We start from the raw sequence: 19,484 nt of genomic DNA on the forward strand, positions 1-19,484 counted from the left end.
CCGTAGAGGGAGGAGTTTGCAGTGGGGTGATTTTCAAACATCTTCACCTCACTGCGAGAGGAGGAGTTTCGAGAGGAGGAGTTTGGAACGGCCGATGTGACATGGGCTCCTTAACCCGTGAAGCCCTGACTCGGATTCCAGTCCTTTCCAAAGCCGCTTCTGGACAGGCTGCCGGATGTGTCCCATTTGGGTAGCCCCTGAAGAGAGGAGCCGCCGCCACGCCCACCCCCAAATGGAAATGCGCGTCTCCTGAAGGATCTCCCTTACATTTCTCTCCACTTTTAATTGTTACGTTCTCTTTGGTGCCCAAAGAAGATTAGCAACCACCTGTCCTTCCAAATCGTCTAATTGGCCAATGACATCTCCCCTCTGATTCAAAAGGAAAAAACTAGAGATGTTGGAAACTACACCCCCCTATCTCTGTCTCTCCTTGCCTTTTCCTTTGTAGGAATTATTTATAGATTTTAACTGTTTCGTCATATATAGTCTTAGAGGGTTCTTCCAAATCACCCCATAAACAGTTATTAATGAGGCATTTAAATAAAATCGTCACGAAAGTACAGCCAAAAACTGATTTTGTTTTGTGGGATCCAGCGCTTGGATGAATTATGAGCAAAAACACCTCTAAAATCAATTGACCCAATACCTGGGGTCTGGACATAAATATTGATTTATCCTTTTAGGAGAAGGAGTTGAATAAACAGAGAGGCCCAAAGCCTCTCCCCAGAGCAAAATGAAAACAAAATAGAGCTTTCAGAACTGAACCCGATTGCCTAAACCACAGAGGGCTGCTGGAGAACAGCTTTCAAGAATCAGGGTGTCTCTTTGGAGATTCATGAACTTCCCAGAGGCCCCTGGCCAGAAAGCCTCCCGTAAAGGGTTTGGTAGTTTTGGAGGGTTCCCTCAGGAATGAGCAGAGTTCTCTGAGGTTTTACAAACTGAGCTTGGCAAGGCATACTTACCTCTCAGCAGGCTTACGGGAAACCCAGGAAAGAAGGCAGAAAAGAGACAGAGAGGAAACAGAAAGAAAAACAGTGATTTAATCCAGGGGAATAAACTTATAGACAGTGTTTGGCAGTAAAGACCCCAGCTTCTGAATCAGACCTCTGGTGAGTCACTCAGTTTTGTTTTGTTTTTTAATATTTATTTATTTATTTATTTATTTATTCAGTCTGTGAAGGGTCTTAGTTGTGGCATGCTGGATCTTCATTGGGGCATGCGGGATCTTTAGTTGGGGCATGCATGCGGAATCTAGTTTCCTGACCAGGGAGCGAACCTGGGCCCCCTGCATTGGGAGCGCGGAGTCTTACCCACTGGACCACCAAGGAAGTCCCGAGTCATTTAGCTTTGCCAATTAAAAAATGGGAGATAGGGACTTCCCTGGTGGCTCGGTGGTTGAGTCCACCTGCCAATGCAGGGGACATGGGTTCGATCCCTGGTCAGGGAAGATCCCACATGCTGCGGAGCAGCTAAGCCTGTGCACCACACTGCTGAGCCTGTGTGCCACAACTACTGAAGCCTGCACGCCTAGAGCCCGTGCTCCGTAACAAGAGAAGCCGCCGCAGTGAGAAGTCCACGCACTGCAAGGAAGAGTAGCCCCGCTCATCGCAACTAGAGAAAGCCCGTGCAGCAAGAAGACCCAACGCAGACAAAAATAAATAAATTTTTAAAAAAATAAATAAAAATTAGGGGCTTCCCTGGTGGCGCAGTGGTTGAGAATCTGCCTGCCAATGCAGGGGACACGGGTTCGAGCCCTGGTCTGGGAAGATCCCACATGCCGCGGAGCAACTAGGCCCATGAGCCACAATTACTGAGCCTGCGCGTCTGGAGCCTGTGCTCCGCAACAAGAGAGGCCGCGATAGTGAGAGGCCCGCGCACCGCGATGAAGAGTGGCACCCGCTTGCCGCAACTGGACAAAACCCTCGCACAGAAACGAACATCCAACACAGCCATAAATAAATAAATAAATAAATAAATTTAAAATAAATAAATAAATAAATAAAAATTAAAAACGGGAGATAAAATAAACATGGGAGAGAAAGTAATGCCACTTCCCTTACTTGGCAGGTTCAGTATCAGGGTCAAAATGAGATCATGAGCAAACACCTGGAGAAATTTACAAGGACAGGCAAGTTCTGGGAGTTGCAACATTTATGAATGTGTCACCAACCAATTCCAATTCCTTACACCATATGCTCCTTTTTTATTTATTTATTTATTTTTGAAAGTCAGGAGCCCTAGGTGTGATTTCCCTTCAGAAAAATTGCAAGACATCACTGGCTCAGTTTCTGTTGTGAGCCCATGCTCACAGAAAGAGAAAGCCCGCGCGAAGCAATGAAGACCCAACGCAGCCATAAATAAATAAATACATTTTTTTAAATGTCTAAATAAATAAATAAATAAATAAATAAACGTGATTGGAGCCATGCTTGCTTGGCACATAATAGACACAGTGTATGGGTTCCCTGTTTTGTTTTGCTTTGTTTTGTTTGGCTGTCTTTGCAACTACATTTTTTTTTTTTCCGCCTCTCTCTTTTCTTTAGGGAACACTTTTGTTGACTTGAAAAAAAATGCACAACGTGAGAGCTGCAAGTTAAGTTTTATTTGGGGCAAAATGAGGACTGCAGCCTGGGAGACAGCGTTTCAGATAGCTCTGAGAAACTGCTCTGAGGAGGCGAGGCAGGGGGGAGCCAGGTTATATAGAAGTTTTGTAACAAAGGGCAGGTAGTCTGAACATAAAAAGATTATTGTTAATTAAAGAAAACCAGATATCTCAAGTTAAGGAATTTAGCGCTTTTCTCTGTATGGGAAGATGTAAAATTCCAGGCTCACTGAACTCATTCCTTTGATATGCACCTCGGCTATCTGGGGCCAGTATCCTGTATTTTCACATCCTGAATTTCCTCAGGGCTCACCATCTCCCGAGTGGTTGCAGTCTGTTGGCTGCTAGATGGCAGGTATTCTTTTCAGCCCTGAGTTTCCTCAGGGCTCACCGGGTCACACTGGAGGGCTTCAATGGTTGATGACTGTGACACCCTTTGTCTATTGATATGGCAGGAAATATTCCATTTACAGATATTCCATTCCATTTATAAATATTCCATTTATCACTTTCTTTCTCATAGGAACTTAAAAACAATTCTTCCATGGAATCCATTTCATTTGAAAATTCCTAGGCTTTCAAAGTCATCCAAATCCAGGGCAGGCGTTTTCCTCATTCTAATTAATGGACAGCCGTCTTTGTCCTATTTTACACCTCTCTAATTCACCAGGAGACTCAGACCAGAATAGGTCTCTGAACAAAGGAGTCTGGTCTTTTGACCAAGGTGAGCCTTCGTAGCTGCCGTCTGGCCTTTGACCCAGCAGTCAGCAGAGAGAGGGTGAGTAACTGCAGGTGCCTTGGTGCCTTCCAATAGGTGCAATTAGAGACTTGCCTTGACTCGGTAGCCATCAATTATCTCCACAAAAACGCCTATAAGCCATGTGAGGGCAGAGACAATGGTTTATATATCCAGCGCCCTGTGGTAGTAAGGGTTAAATAAATAAATGAAAATGAGAGTTTTTTTTTTTTTTTGGCCACACCACGTGGCGTGTGGGATCTTAGTTCCCTGACCAGGGATCGAACCTGCCACTCCCGCAGTGGAAGCGCAGAGTCTCAACCACTGGACTGCCAGGGAAGTCCAAGAGATATTATTGCTGGTGTGGCTGCAACAACATTAGAGATGCCCTGCTTCTGAATTCCACTATTGTTGGGATTTTGATAATTCAGAACTCAAATTTGTCCTGGGCTACTTGTCCTTCCTTTCAAGCAGAACACCAGACTTGAAGGTAAACCTGTATTGAGAACATGGAGAAAGCCCCAAGTCTGTAGTTGGGGAGATTCAAAATTGACCAAGACACCACCTCATCCTCAAGGACTCCAGGAAAGAGAACAGGGCAGGATGTGTATATAAACACGAGCCCATATGGTGCCAGATGGAGAGTGCAGAGGCTACTTCTGGTATGAGATGTGGAAGGCTACTAGAGAAAAAGTATATTTTCATTTAGCTTGAATTGGTGGAACATTTCCCTGGTTAGGAAAATGTAAAAAGACTTTTTCCTAAGATCAGGAACAAGAAAATGATGCTTGCTTTCAACCCTTCTATTCAACATAGTATTGGAAGGTCTAGCTAGTGTAATTAGGCAATTAAAAGAAAATAAAAGGCATCCAAATAAGAAAGGAAGAAGTAGAGAAAAAGTAAAAGTTTTATTTTTTTACCTTTAAAAAATTTATTTATTTTATTTATTTATTTTTGGCTGCATTGGGTCTTCGTTGCTGCACGCAGGCTTTCTCTAGCTGCGGTGAGCAGAGGCTACCTTTCCGTTGTGGTGCGCGGGCTTCTCATCGTAGTGGCTTCTCTTGTTGCGGAGCACGGGCTCTAGGTGCGCAGGCTTCAGTAGTTGTGGCACGTGGGCTCAGTAGTTGTGGCTCACAGGCTCTAGAGCGCAGGCTCAGTAGTTGTGGCGCACAGGCTTAGTTGCTCTGCGGCATGTGGGGTCTTCCCGGACCAGGGCTCAAACCCGTGTCCCCTGCATTGGCAGGCGGATTCTTAACCACTGCACCACCAGGGAAGCCTGAAGTAGAAGTTTTATATGTTGAAAACCCTAAAGAGTCTACACACACACACACACACACACACACACACACACCTGCTAGAACTAATAAACGAATTCAGCAAAGTTGCAGAATATAACATCAACACACAAAAAAGCTACATTTCATACACTAGCAAGGAACAATCCAAAAAGGAAATTAAGAAAACAATTCCCTTTCCAATAGCATCAAAAAGAATAAAATATTTCGGAATTAATTTAACCAAGAAGGTGAAAGATGTGTACACTGAAAACTAAAAAATATTGTTGAAAGAAATTAGACACACACAAATGGAAAGACATCCCAAGTTCATGGATTGGAAGACTTAACATTGTTAAGATGTCAATTGTACCCAGAGTGATGTACAGATTTGATGCAATCCCTATCAGATTCCCAATGATGTTTTTTGCATAAATGGAAAAATCTACCCTAAAATTCATATGGATCTCAAGATACCCTGAATAACCAAAATGACCTTAAAAAGAACAAAGTTGGAAGTCTCACACTTCCTGATTGGAAAACTTACAACAAAGCTACAGCAAACAAAACAGTGTGGTATTTACATAAAGACAGACATACAGACAAATGGAGTAGGATAGAGAGCCTGGAAATAAACCCTCACATATATGGCCAAATGATTTTTGACAAGGGCGCCAAGACCGTTGAATGGAGAAAGGACAGTCTTTTCAACAAACGGTGTTGGGAAAACTGTATATCCACATGCAAAATAATGATACTTATTATTTTGCATACTAACTTTCACCATATACAAAAATTAACTCAAACTGGATCAAAGAGTTAAAAGTAAGAGCTAAAATTATAAAACTTCTGGAAGAAAACACTGGGGTAAAACTTCATGACATTGGGGCTTCCCTGGTGGCGCAGTGGTTGAGAATCTGCCTGCTAATGCAGGGAACACGGGTTCGAGCCCTGGTCTGGGAAGATCCCACATGCCGCGGAGCAACTAGCCCGTGAGCCACAATTACTGAGCCTGCGCGTCTGGAGCCTGTGCTCCGCAACGAGAGGCCGCGATAGTGAGAGGCCAGCGCACCGCGATGAAGGGTGGCACTCCACTTGCCACAACTGGAGAAAGCCCTCGCACAGAAATGAAGACCCAACACAGCCATAAATAAATAAAAAATTAAAACAAACAAACAAACAAACAAAAAACTTCATGACATTGAATTTGGCAGTGAGTTTTTGGCTGTGACAACAAAAGCATACAGAATAAAGGAAAAAACAAATAAGGTGGACTTCATCAAAATTAAAAACTAAAGTGCATCAAAGGACACTATCAACAAAGTGAAAAGGCAACCCATGGAATGGGAGGAAATATTTGCACATCCTATATCTGGTGAGATTAATATTCAGAATATATAAAGAACCCCTACAACTCGACAACAGCAAAACGAACAGCGCAATTAAAAAACAAGCAAAGGACTTAAATACACCTTTCCAAAGAAGATATAACAATGGCCAATAAGGGCCTGAAAAGACGTTCAACATCACTAATTATTAGAGAAATGCAAATCAAAATGACAATGAGGGCTTCTTTCAGGGGGTGCCTACATGCTTCCTCCTACAGATTGTCAACGAAAGGTGAGAAGGAGCAGGAAAATGACATTTGAGACGAGGCTCAGGGGAAGGAGATTTGCCAAGTGAGGCATTATGGGATGAGGGACGTGCATGTGCAAACACTTGTAAGTGTGTGGTGTGAAATTTCAGTGTGGCTGAGGTTTAGGAAGCCTGGCTGGAGAGTTGCCAGGCTCAGATGATCAGGGCCCCATGTGTGCTCAAGGATTTGGAAGAGTTTAGAAGTCTCTGGCCGTGTGGAAGAAAAGACTGGTGGGGAGTGAGGGTGGGAGCTGGGGAACCAGGGAGGAGCGGACCACACTGGTCCAGACCAGTGATGGCAGTGGTGGTGGACCAGGTAGGGGCCAAGGATGGAGAAGAGGTGGGTGGTTAGAAAGGAGAATGGTTGATCTGGGGGACGGGCTGGATGTAGGAGGCTGAGGGAAAGGGATGAGAGCCGAGTTAGATTTTTTGGGGCCACTGGAGCCACCTAAGAGGTGGGGACACAGAAGCAGAATCAGGTGTGGGAGGAACACGATGAGTTGGGCTTTGGGCACCTTGTCAGTGTTAATGCTCTGGAAGATACAAATGTCCTCATTGAACCAGAAATCTCTGAGACCATGACATAAACTAGAAACCAACTATTCTGTTGAATTAAACATTGGTGAGGAATCAAGAAATGGGTCTTAAAATGGACATGTGTCCACAATCTCACTAGCTTGGAGAAGCTCCCAACTCCATCCTCTTGTTCCCTGCTTCCAGGGGTAACAGCTGTTCAGGATATAGTGCGTTTGGGGGTATATCCTGACAGAACTTTCTCTAAATGTTTATGTGGCAGTGACATGGTCCAAAGCAAATATCTGAGACCCTGTGTGTGCTAAAAAAAAGGTATCTTGCGACTTCCCTGGTGGCGCAGTGGTTAAGAATCCGCCTGCCAATGCAGGGGACACAGGTTCAAGCCCTGGTCCGGGAAGATCCCACATGCCCTGGAGCAACTAAGCCTGTGAGCCACAACTACTGAGCCTGCTCTCTAGAGCCCATGAGCCACAACTACTGAGCCCGTGCGCCTAGAGCCCGTGCTCAGCAACGAGAGAAGCCACCGCAATGAGAAGCCTGCTCACCGCAACGAAGAGTAGCCCCCGCTCGCCACAACTAGAGAAAGCCCACGCGCAGCAACGAAGACCCAACGCAGCCAAAAATAATAAATTAATTAATTAATTTTAAAAAAGGCATCTTGCTGGACATTTCATTGTGTAGCTTGCTTTCCTAGCCTTAACATTGCTCTAAAGATCTTTCCATGTTAGCTTAATTAGACCCATGTCATTTGAAAAATTGTATTAGGATGTTCCAGTTGCTATCACTGTATAAGAAATCACCCCGCAGCTTAGTGGCTTAAAACAACAATCAGTTTGTTCTCTCTAATGGTTTCTTTGTGTAGGGAAGGTGGGAAGGGCTCATCTGCGCAGGTGCACACAGGTGGGCTTTGGCCAGCCGTCTCTTTCTCCTCCTGTGTTCTTGGTGGTCTCTTGGCATGGGCTTCTTTGGGCTTCCTCACAACATGGTGGCTTCTAGGCATTTGGGCTGTTCCATGAGAGCTGACGGCTTTAAGAGGGAGTGTTCCAACAAACTGTGGTGCTTTGTATGACCCACTCTTAGCGGTCACATTGTCACTTCTACTGCACTCTACTGCTTACCAAGAGTCCCAAGCCAAAGTCAAGGGAAGGAGAATTAGATTCCATGTCTTGGTGGGGGAGTTGCAAGGTTCTAGAAGTGCATATGGGGTGGGAGATATTGTTGTGGCCATCTGTCACATGTGATGCTCTATACTCTTCCTGACTGCCCCCCTCCCAGTCCTAGCTGTGTCAGGGCACCCCAGGGGCTCCCATCATGCCCTGACCATCTGGCATTCCAGCCAAAGGGACCTGCTCACCCAAGTCTTGCTGGGGCCTTCCCTGACTCCCTGAGGACACAGACCTGGCTACATTACTCAATGCAGCACCCTTTCCAGGGGCCATTTCACCCTCCCAGATCCAGGGCCTTTCCTCCAGATTCAGAGCAGGTCCCAGCCCCCGAGGACTCACTCCTGTGCCCCCACAAACCTGGGCCCAAATCTGTGTGGCCTTGGGCAAGTGTCTCAACCTCTCTGAAGTGCACTTGTGTCATCTGTGAAATGGGAGTGAAGTCCACACCCCTCAGGGTTGTTGGGATAAATGGGGGAGGAAGGCACTGGCCAGCCAGGCAGAGATAGAGGGGAAAGGACTGTCCAGATAGATGGGTGCTGAGAGCAAAGGCCGGTGGGGGGTGGTGGGAAGGCAGTTAGCAGCTGTCACCAGGAGCGACAGGAGTTCAGGCTGGTAGAGGTCCCTGGTTCCTGGCCAGTGTCCACATGAGGGCCAGGTTGGTTCCAGGACCTCAGGCCAAGGTCAACGTGGGAGAGCCAGGCCAGGGGGATGACCTCTCACCCCCAGCACAGCCCACGTGTTCCTGGGTCACCATCACACTTGGCTTTGCATGTGTTGGGTGTTCAGCCCAACTAGCTCCTCTTGTTGATGCCCTTCATTTTTTTTCTTCAATTATTTCTCTTTTCATTGTCACCGTAGAAAATACAGAAATGCCCAAAGAAAGAAATAAGAAACCTCCGTGAGCATCTTTTGGTTTATCATCTCCTAGTGGGCTCAGAGAGGTGCAGAGAACTGCCCAAAGTCACATAGCCTGGACGTGGCAGGGCCAGGATTCAAACCCACGACCACCCAATGTGGGAGGAAGGCAAGTGGGGCTTGACAACCACTGGTTCTAGGACTGGCTGTGCAGGCTTGGGCAAATGTTTCCCTTCCCTGTGCCTCAGTTTTCTCACCTGAAAACTGGGGCTAACCACCTCAAAGTACGCAGTGAGCAAGTGGTGTGCCCACAGCTTTAGCTGGGCACATAGACACCAGAAGACAGGCTGCATTTCTCAGCTTCCTGTGCAGCTAGGTGTGGCCATTTGACTATGTTGTAGCCAACGAGCACATAAGAGAGAGTGAAGTTTCAGTTTCCAGAGAGGGTCTCTAAGGGATGGTGGGCCTTTCTCCTTCCCCTTGCCTCCTTGTTGATGGCTGGAATGTGGAATGGATAGATGGAGCACCAGCAGCCATATTGGGCCATGAGGTGATGCTGGACATAGGGGTGGCAAGTACTAAAGCAACAAGACAGAGAAGGAGCTGTTCTCCAACACTGTGAGGCACCAACTCCAGACTTTGACATGACAGAGGTATGAACTCATGGCAAATAAGCATTATTTTGGATTTTGCTGCCATCTATTCACCAACAAACTATATCAGACAAACACTTTTCTCCTACTCAAACTTCACATATACTTTTTGCCCCCTCAAGGGACACATTTTTAAATTGGCCTCAGTCTAAATACCGTGAAATCAAGGTGAGCTGCTTTTCTGTAAACATTAAAATAAATTCAAATTTCTTAAAATGAAGTCAAAGCCATTCACACACAAAAATGTGGACTTTCAAAATGACATGAGTATCTTGGCAAATCCACTCCATAAAAGCAACCTTAAAACTAGACAGAGTTGTCAAAAACAACCATTTCAGGATTCTGGAGATTAATCAAAGGCATTAGACAAATTAAGAAGAATTTACTCAAAAATAATTACTGAATGGCAAGGTAAGAGCAGTGGGAGGTAATGGTTTTTTTTGGCCTCCCAGCTCCTATTGGACTGGACAAACCATGAATATCACTGCTGGAGGGGGCTGACTTGACTAGGAGCCAAGTAACACCTCAGGCCACTGGGCAAATTGGAAACAGCAGGGATCTCAGGGTGGAATGAATGGGGAAGGCCAAGGTCTCCTAACTAGCTGAGGTTGAGATGCTGGTTGCAGATGGGTAAACTAGTCAGCATTCAATCGGGAGGTCCGGAGCATGAAGCACTTGGCCCCCTGTATCCTGAGGGTCTGGAAAGCCGTGTGCACACACCAGGCTGCACGAGAGCCGGAGGGAGCCCCGTCAACCCACAAATCCAAGCAAGCTGCTCAGCAGGAGGCCATGTGCACATGTTGAGAAGACGCAAGAGGGACGGCAGGAAGCAAAGGCAGGTCTGGCTTGCAAACTGCCTGAGCACGGGCCCCTGGCACAGGGCCTGACTGACTCAGGGGTTTGAGCACAACCTCTGTGCCATCACTGGCTGACCCTGAAGCTAGGCTGACCCAGGGGTGACTCCGAGAGGGAGTCAGCTTAAAGATAATGAAAAACAATAACTTTCAAAAATTGAGCAGAGACATAAACAGCTGCACACAGTGGGGGAGAGAGACCCTACAGAGTCAGCTCAGAAATAACTAAAACAAACAAAACAAAAATGCCGCCAGGACAACGTCCTGTTGGGGGGGGGTTGGAATTCAGAGCTGCTAAAATCTATTATTTAAAAATGTCCATTTTTGAGGGAATTCCCTGGCGGTCCAGTGGTTAGGACTCTGTGCTTTTACTGCCGAGGGCGTGGGTTCGATCCCTGGTTGGGGAGCTGTGGTCCCACAGGCCAGGCAGGAAGGCCAAAAAAAAAAGTCCATTTTTGAAAAAAAAAAAAAGCAAGACATGCAAAGAAACAGGAAAGTGTGACCCACCCTGAGGAAAAAAGCAGTCACTAGAAACGTTCTCTCCAGGGGTCCAGATGCTGGACTTCACAGCAGTCAATAAAAATATGTTCAAAGAATTAAAGCGAACAGTGTTTGAAGAATTAAAGGCAAATATGATGACAATGACTCGCAAATACAAGCTCTTAATGAAGAGACAAAAACTACAGAATAGAACCCAAAGTAAGTTCTGGACTTGGGAGTTCTCCCTGATCACCTGGGATCCCACAATGCCCTGGGATTCCTGTGTCACGACTCTGACTGCTGTGTGGCAACTGCCGTTTTTTGGTTTTTTTCCAAAACAAATATATTTATTTATTTATGGCTGCTTTAGGTCTTTGTTGCTGCACGTGGGCTTTCTCTAGTTGCGGCGAGCGGGGGCTACTCTTCGTTGTGGTGCATGGGCTTCTCATTGTAGTGGCTTCTCTTGTTGCGGAGCACGAGCTCTAGGCGCGCGGGCTTCAGTAGTTGCAGCACACGGGCTCAGTAGTTGTGGCTCGCAGGCTCTAGAGCACAGGCTCAGTAGCTGTGGCGCATGGGCTTAGCTGCTCTGCGGCATGTAGGATCTTCCTGGACCAGGGCTCGAACCCGTGTCCCTGGCATTGGCAGGTGGATTCTTTTTTTTTTTTTAACATCTTTATTGGAGCATAATTGCTTTACATTGTTATGTTAGTTTCTGCTGTATAACAACGTGCATCAGCTATACGTATACATATATCCCCATATCCCCTCCCTCTGGCAGGTGGATTCTTAACCACTGCGCCACGAGGGAAGTCCTGCACCTGCCTGTTTATGTGACTGTCTCCCCGACCCCACCTTAGCTGCAGAGGGGAAGGGACTGAGCTGTTTGCTCCCTGCATGACAGGGCGGGCTTGAACGCACGATGGAGAATGGCAGTGGTAAGGGAGCCAGAGAGCCCAGGCTTGCAGTCAGATGGTGTGAGGCCTGGGCAAGGTGTTTGCCTTTGCTTGGGCTTCAGTGTCCTCCCGTGTGAAATGGGACCCCTGGGATCCGGTGATGGGAGGACAGGGCCCCGGATACGGTGAGGCCCCACACGGGGCCCCAGGGCCTCACAGCGCTTGGGGTGGCAGCGGACATTCACCACCACCCCAGGAGCCGGGAATGAGTCCACCAGAAGGCAAGACTTTTGTTGTAGGTTTAATTTATTACTGTTGACATCCAGTGACACTGACATACCCCCGCCGGGCCTGCGGACCCCTGGCCCTGGCGAGTCTGACCTGTCCAATAAAATACAGTACGAGGAGTGGACGGCTACACACATGCATCCACAGCTTAAACTACAGTGATTCCAAACTGCGGCCGAAACAGTACTGCCAGGGAAGGAAAAGAAAAACAGGTGTCGCGTGTTCCCCAATTCGTAATTCTTTTTTTTTTTTTTTTTTTTTCTCATTTTAAACAGTTAATGCTGTTACAAACGCTACTGATGCCAGGACAGGGCCAGACACAAACAGTCCTACATCTTCTCTGCTGTATAAATATGGAAGATTTTCGTTTATACAGTTTTATCCCAAGTCTGAAACTACATCTGCTGCTACCCGTTACTGCTAAGGGCTACACCATCTCGGATCTGGATCGAGCGGCTCGGGGTTGAGACTCTGGAATGTCGGGACTCAGTCTTCCTCGCTGCCACTTCCTGAGCGGTCCTGGAGGGGGGACAGGAGGAGAAAGTGTGAGCCAGCCCCGTCCTCAGGAGCACCCCGACTGGCGCCGACCTCGGCTTTAGATGCACTCAACCACCAAGGCAGGCAGCAGAACAGCTTTGCCCTGCAGGGAGCGGGCAGCACTGGCTCCGTGAGGCTGGGTGCGGACTGGCCTTTGCCCTCATCGCCTGCTGCCACGGCCACACCCCGATGCCACCCTGCGTCCACATCGACTCTTCCTCGGGACGTGGGAGGCTTGCTGGGCCCTCCCTGCTCTGTCCCACTGCTGTCTGCCTGTCCCTGTACCCCGGACTTGCAGCTTTATTTTAATTTTTGTGGCCATGCCACACAGCTTGCGGGATCTTAGTTCTCTGACCAGGGATGGAACCTGGGCCCACAGCAGTTACAGCGCCAAGTCTTCACCACTGGACCGACAGGGAATTCCCCTGACCTGTGGCTTTAAAACCACCTTGGCAATTCCTGACCATGTAAAATCTCTGCTCTTCTGTATAAACATTTTAAACAGCTTGGCAAGGGTCACAGAAGCCCTGCTGGATCCAGATGGGCAGATGGGGAGCTTTACCGCCCAGACCCTCCTCTCCAGAAACAAGGGCCACCACTCCCTGTGTTCACAATGTCATTAACGTCCCCATAAGACCATGGATGTCTATGGTCAGATTTATTCTGAGGCACCTGGGTTTTTTTTTTTTCCCTAATTAATTAATTAATTAATTTTTGGCTGTGTTGGGTCTTCATTGCTGTGCGCGGGCTTTCTCTAGTTGCGGTGAGCAGGGGCTTCTCATCGCGGTGGCTTCTCTTGTGGCAGAGCACAGGCGCTAGGCGTGCGGGCTTCAGTAGTTGTGGCTCGCGGGCTCTAGAGCGCAGGCTCAGTAGTTGTGGCTCGCGGGCTTAGTTGTTCTGAGGCATGTGGGATCTTCCCGGACCACGGCTCGAACCCGTGTCCCCTGCACTGGCAGGCGGATTCTTAACCACTGCGCCACCAGGGAAGTCCCGAGGCACCTGGTTTTGCTGCTACTGCAAATAGCTATACAAGAAAACTAACGAGGGACTTTCCTGGTGGTCCAGTGGTTAGGACTCCTCATTCCCAATGCAGAGGGCCCGGGTTCCATCCCTGGTCGGGGAACTAGATCCCACACGCATGCTGCAACTAAGAGTTCGCATGCCACAACTAAGGAGGCTGCGTGCTGCAACTAAGACCTGGTGCAACCAAATAAATAAAAAAATATTTTAAAAAAGAAAAATAGAAGACTAACAACAACAAAACAGTGCTTGTCAGGCCGTTCTGGGAGCCAGGCCCCGTGTAATCCATTTGACCTCCTTGCTTCGTAGAAGTGGAGACAGGCTCAGAAGTGAAGTGAAATGCCCAGGCCCTACAGCAGGGAAGGGCCTGGCATCCGGGCTAGAGCCAGAGGGCAAAGCTTATTTAAACCCAGCAAATGGGTCTGCCCCTGCCCCCAAGCCCATGAAACTGCCCAGGCTCGGTGCTCCTGTAGCTCTTCCCTGGTGTGCAGGGGACTGCGGCCTGTGCCAGGGGCCCATCACCGAGGCACCGCTCACAGCCCCGTTCACGGGGTCTGCTCCACAATGTTTTTATGACTGTGGATTATGGGACCTTTGTTTTTTGCTTGCTTTTTCTTAACCCACTACCATTGTTTAGAAATCCTTCTAGACAGGCCGGAACAGAGCCACAAGCAGAGACCTGGGGTGCATGGCGTGTGCCCCATGCAGTGAGGACACCATGGCAGCCCTGGCGGCTGGAGGGCCCTGTGCTGTGGGCATGGGGACCCGCTGGCGGCATCTCCGATCTCACCGCCTCCCGCCCCAACACTGCCGGCCCGAGCTCGGCAGCCCTGGTGTCCTGGGTAGGCAGCTCTGCAGACTGCTGCAGCAGGAACAGGCTGGGATGCCCTGCCTGAAGCCCAGATGCCCACCAGCTCCAAGAGCACTGCTTCTAGGGTCACGTGGACTTGGACTTGAGTTCCACGCCATATAACGCTGAGCCTCAGTTTCCCCATCTGGGGAGCGGGGGTGTTGGAGCATCCCCCCTCCCACGGGGCCTCGGAACAGGGTCCAGCACCTGGCACGGGGCGGACGTCCAGTGACCCGCCTGCCCCAGGGCTCTGGGGGCTTTACCTCCTCCTGCTCCTCCTCACTGTCGTCGTCGCTCACCACCGGCTTGGCCCTGGACCCGCGGCTCGGCCGCCGCCGGCCGCCCTTGAGCCGGTCCTGGGCCTTCTCCTTCCGGCCAAGCTTGATCTTCACTTTGACCGAGCGGGCTGGGGTGGGGACCAGGAGGAAAGAAGATGTGAGCTCGGGAGAGCATGGCACCTCGGAGCCAGGGGCGTCCGGGAGCCGTGCGGGCTTCGGGTCCTCTCAGGTGGGTGTGACCCCATCCCCGCCTCCCTCCACCCCGAGGATGGGCTGCAGCCCCGCCCCAGCGCGCCCCCCCCGGCCCCCCGCCCGCCCGCACTCACACTCCGACTCCGAGCCTTCCTCCTCGCCCTCCTCTTCCTCCTCACTCTCCTCCCCTTCACTGTCTTCCTCCTTCTCGATTTTCTGCCGCACGCTGGTGAAGACCGACTGTAGGACGATGGAGTCTTCGTAGATCTGGGTGGAAACACACGGGGCTCAGGTGGGGGGCCTGCTGGGGAGCTCCCCGCCCGCTGGGCCCCAGTCCTGGCAGAGGGACAGCTCAGTGATCCTTTCCCAGCCGGTGCCCAAGGGAGCACTGGGTTGATGAAGTGGTTGGTCCCAGACAAAAGGTCAGGCGTGTTCTTTCAGAAATAACCACACGTTCCCCCCTCCCTTTGAAGAATTGCACTGAGCGCGTTTTTAAAGGCTCGAGAGGGTCTGCCGTAACATTAGAAACGCGTGCCCCTCGTTGAAGCCAGCATTTCCCCCAAATATATGACTAGCAGATCTCCTTTCTGAGAGGCACCCATCCCGACACTTAGGGAAACTGCTAGGCTAAGGCTGTGTGTGTACACGAATTTCATCCCAGGATGGGACACAGCACAGGATTCCTTTCAAGAGAGTCCCCGAGTGAATTCAAAACAGATTCCGAGATGTACGCAGACTGTACCCAGGGTCACCATGGATGGATGGCACCGAGTCTATTTCCTCTTTTTAGTTTGTTTTTATTTTCTGCTATTTTTTCAGTAATATACACACATTGCTTCTGTAATGAGTAGAATAGTCCAAGTTGGAGGGAATCTTTTCTAAAACCAGTCAATCCACGGGCGGGGGCTGAGGGGCGTGTCCCCGGGGCTGGGGGCTGCTCACCAGGGAGCCCTCCAGGTTGAAGGTCTGCGCGTTCTGGCACAGCAGCATCACGTCCTTCTCTAGATCGTTGAGGCTGCGGTACTTGTGGCTGCGGATGCGCTCCTGCGGGCGGGAGAAGCGGCCTTACCTCTGGGCCCCCTCGCGCCCGGCGTCCCTCTGCCTGACGAGGTCACGGCTGAACCCCCAGGCTCTGTGCAGACTCGGAGGCCCAGCTGTGGGTGCCGGGGTTGGGGGGCCGCCCGTCACATCCTCAGGACCCCAGCGGCCACCGCTTGGCTCCCTCCCTGGGGGGGGCCCGAGGCCCAGGCTCGGAATCCCCCAAACGCCGACGTGGCATGTCCCTGCGGGGAGAACCCCCGCCCTCCCCGCACACTCGACACGGGGTTACCTTTATCTTCTTGAAGTCCACAGGCTTGCGGATGAGCTCGTAGTACTCGGGCAGCTCCTTGCGGGACGGCAGCTGGATGAACACCTCGCTGAGCTGACGTCCACTACTACTGTAGGGAGGGACACGGCGGCGTCACGCACAGGCCCTGCCTGCTGGGGAGCCCCCGCCCCCTGCCCGGCGCCCCCCACCAGGCCACGCCCCCATTGCTTGAGGACAGAGCCGGTGAGAAATGCAAAGCTGACTCGGGAATCATTTCCTGTACCTGTGCTGTCTTGTGAGTTCTGGAACATTCCGGAGGGGCAGCCATGCAGAGAGGCCCCTGATGCATATGAATCGAGGCTCTGAACTCACCCAACTTCCTCCCACCGCCCCCCCACCCCAGCCCTGGAGGAAACAGCATCACGTGCCACATGCAGCAAAAGCCTTGGCACTTGAAAGAGGGAGAACCACCCTGATTATTTATTTACGACGCAAAAATCAGTTCGCTCATGTTGGGAGCATCAAGTGCCAGCACCTTCGGAGGCCAGTTTCCCAAGCATACTGTGCACCTCTCACAGGCGGCACTTACGAGCGGTGAACTTCAGAGAATCTGGCCAAAACCCAAGGGAAGATGTCCCCCGGCAAGATGCTAATGGATGACAAAAGCTGTTTTCTAGTCTTTTCCAATGAGAAAGCGCTTGCTTTGCACAAGGGAGCAGAGGAAAGACGTGCCGTGAGCGGCCATGAGATGAGGAACCCGAGCACTGGGCCGCCAGGCTGTGCCACGCCTGCGCCCGGCCACGCTGGGGCCAGGAGCTCCGAGGCAACATCCTCCCAGTGCCTGCACGAGGAGGGGGCGAACAGAGACCTCCACCCGCAGCCTCCCTTCAGCCTCCAGCGTGGCGATGCTGTCTCCTGGCAACGCCAGTTTTAGACCCGCTAAATTAACGCTGCAGCCCACTAACAGGCTTGCACGTGGTGCCAGGGCCACGTGCTCCGTGCTCACCCGTGGCATCCACACAGGTGGCCTGGCCTCGGGGTGTGCGTGGCCCTTCAGGGAGCTCAGGAAGCGGGACTCTAGCGCCATCATACAGAGGGAAATTTCAAAGCAAAACCCTTTCACAAACCTCTGGGGGAATCGTGTCCTTGAGGAATCAAAGGCCCACTTGGCCCGAGAACTGTTCTCTGGTGCAACGTGCTGAGGGCAGAGGGCCTAGAACTGGTCATGTGTGAGGGAGGGGCAGGGCGCCAGGGTCACGGGGGACTTTTAAAACCGCCCTGACGGAGAAGACCTCTTGAAAAAAGCCACTGCCATAAGATTTTCGTTGCCAAAGTGCTGACAAGTCATTTTTAATCCTTAGAAGTCCCCTGGAGAACTCCCCCCCACCCCTGACCAGGGGCTGGCGCGGCCTTCCAGGCTCGCTCACCGGTGCCCCCCTCCTCGGGGCTACTTGGCCCTCCAGGACGGGCTGCCCGTGACCGCTGATGTCAGCACCCCTCTCCACCTACTCAGTCACCTCAGAATCACCGAAGCGGCTGCTCCCCCAGGGAACCCCGGCTCCCACCCTCACCTCCGCATAAATGTCATCTTCCCGACACCTCGTAATAACACGGATGACTGAGATGACACATAAAGGCACAAACCTTCAGTGCTTGCTCCTGTGAGCCTCCCTGACCTCCAGCACCTGGCCGAGCTTGGCCTCCTCTTGAACTTGAGGTTACGGGATCCCACAGGGTGAGCCCCCAGGCCTGGCCTCCCCGGTCACCACTGTCGGTGAGACATGCCTCCTGCCTTGTGAGACTTGCTCTGAAGAAGTTTCTACCAGGTAGAATTGTTGGAACTCCATCTCTGGCTCTGCTCTGCGTCCGGCCGCCTGGCAGCGGTGGGCACGTGAGTGAAGGAGCCTGAGAGAATCCTGAGGCTGTCAGGATTGGCCCTGTGACCCCAATTCGGATATAAAGAAAGGAAGCACCCACCATGGCCCTAATGCCTCCAGCCTGGCCTGTCACCTGGCTTTTGGCAACACCAGCAATGGTGGCTGCTGTTACATATGACAGTGACGTTATTTTCCAGCCTCTAGATGTCAGTTCCCACAGCAGGGATTTTCTTCTACCTCGTTCACTGCCCTGTCCCCATCACACTCGGACATGAGACACAGAAGGGCTCAGAGTGACCAGGGCCTTGCCTGGAGCTCCAACTCCTCCCACATCTAGCTCAGAGGGCATTTCTTACTGAACGAGGTTTGTGACCACGCGGTGGGGGAGGCCTTACCTAGTGTTCTAAGCCCTTCTCCTTGGAGCCCGAAGAGCCCTGGTTGGGACCCTTATTATTTAACCTGCCCAGATGGTCTCCTCCCTATGGGAATGTGCCCTCCCCCACACCAACTCAGGGTTCTGGTGGGGCTGCCCGTCACTGAGCCCCCACCTCTCCCCCCAAGACTACGGTGCGACCAAGCACAGCTCCTTAGCCGTCTGGTCTCAGGGACTGGTCCAGGCAAGAGCCTGGGACACAGCCAGCCAATAAGAGCCCTTCCCTGGGCCTTTCTACCAGGAGCTGGGGAAGCAGAGGTCTTTTTTCTTGGTGTGTGAGGCCTTGAGGACCAGAGGACCTTCAGGTGCCCAGAGCTGTGTTTCACCACAGGGGTAAGGGGAGAGGTGGCAGGTGGCTCTGGGTCCTGAAAGCTAGACTACACTAACTCCTCCATGGCCTCCAAGCCAAAGGAACCCCTGTTCTGCTTGCGGGGCTTAGACCTGAGCTCCTGATACATAGAGCTCCAAAGTCTAAATGGACACATCCTTTGATGTGTCCTTGAAACAAAATGATAACATGTGAAGGAGAAACAGAATCAGAAGAGACAAAAAGCAAACCAAACAAACCAAACAAAAAAACAGACCCAAACCCCTGAACAGGACAGAACCACGGACTCTCAGAATCTAAGAGGTCATCCGTCGATATCCCATTCCAACAGATGGAGAAACCAGAGAGGTTATGAGAGCTGGCCCAGACACAGAAAATTGGTGGCAGGCAGGACCTGAGCACAGGTCCCCTAAGCTAAGTCAGGGGTCTCTTCCATCCTTTCCCATATACTGTTCTAGTACCTTTTTGTTGTTCATTTTTTTTGGGGGGGGGGCCGCGCCACGCGGTTTGCGGGATCTTAGTTCCCCAACCAGGGATTGAACCCGGGCCCTCGGTAGTGAGAGCGTGGAGCCCTAATCACTGGACCTCCAGGGAATTCCCCCCATATACTGTTCTAAATCAAGGGTCAGCAAACTTCGTCTATGAACAGCCAGTATAAATGTTATAGGCTTTGTCGGCCATACCACCTCT

General features: G+C 50.8%; 1 protein-coding gene across 11 annotated transcripts in view; it reads right to left on the reverse strand.

Moving 5' to 3' along the window:
• Positions 1-11,970: 11,970 nt before the first annotated feature.
• The window catches only part of SMARCA4 (SWI/SNF related BAF chromatin remodeling complex subunit ATPase 4), an 87,421-nt gene continuing 79,907 nt past the window's right edge, over positions 11,971-19,484 (reverse strand). For 8 of the 11 annotated variants that reach the window (XM_082380172.1, XM_082380167.1, XM_082380171.1 and 5 more), the window contains 5 exons: positions 16,178-16,286; positions 15,790-15,891; positions 14,982-15,114; positions 14,641-14,783; positions 11,971-12,489 (listed from right to left, as the gene is read on the reverse strand). In XM_082380172.1, coding sequence (XP_082236298.1) covers positions 12,457-12,489; positions 14,641-14,783; positions 14,982-15,114; positions 15,790-15,891; positions 16,178-16,286 — 520 coding nt within the window. In that variant the 3' untranslated portion in view covers positions 11,971-12,456. The remainder of the gene's footprint in view (positions 12,490-14,640; positions 14,784-14,981; positions 15,115-15,789; positions 15,892-16,177; positions 16,287-19,484) is intronic. The other 3 variants (XM_082380168.1, XM_082380174.1, XM_082380165.1) reach the window with 1 other exon arrangement.

Source organism: Balaenoptera borealis (genome assembly GCF_965194805.1).
Source record: "Balaenoptera borealis genome assembly, chromosome: 2".
Taxonomy (NCBI): domain Eukaryota; kingdom Metazoa; phylum Chordata; class Mammalia; order Artiodactyla; family Balaenopteridae; genus Balaenoptera; species Balaenoptera borealis.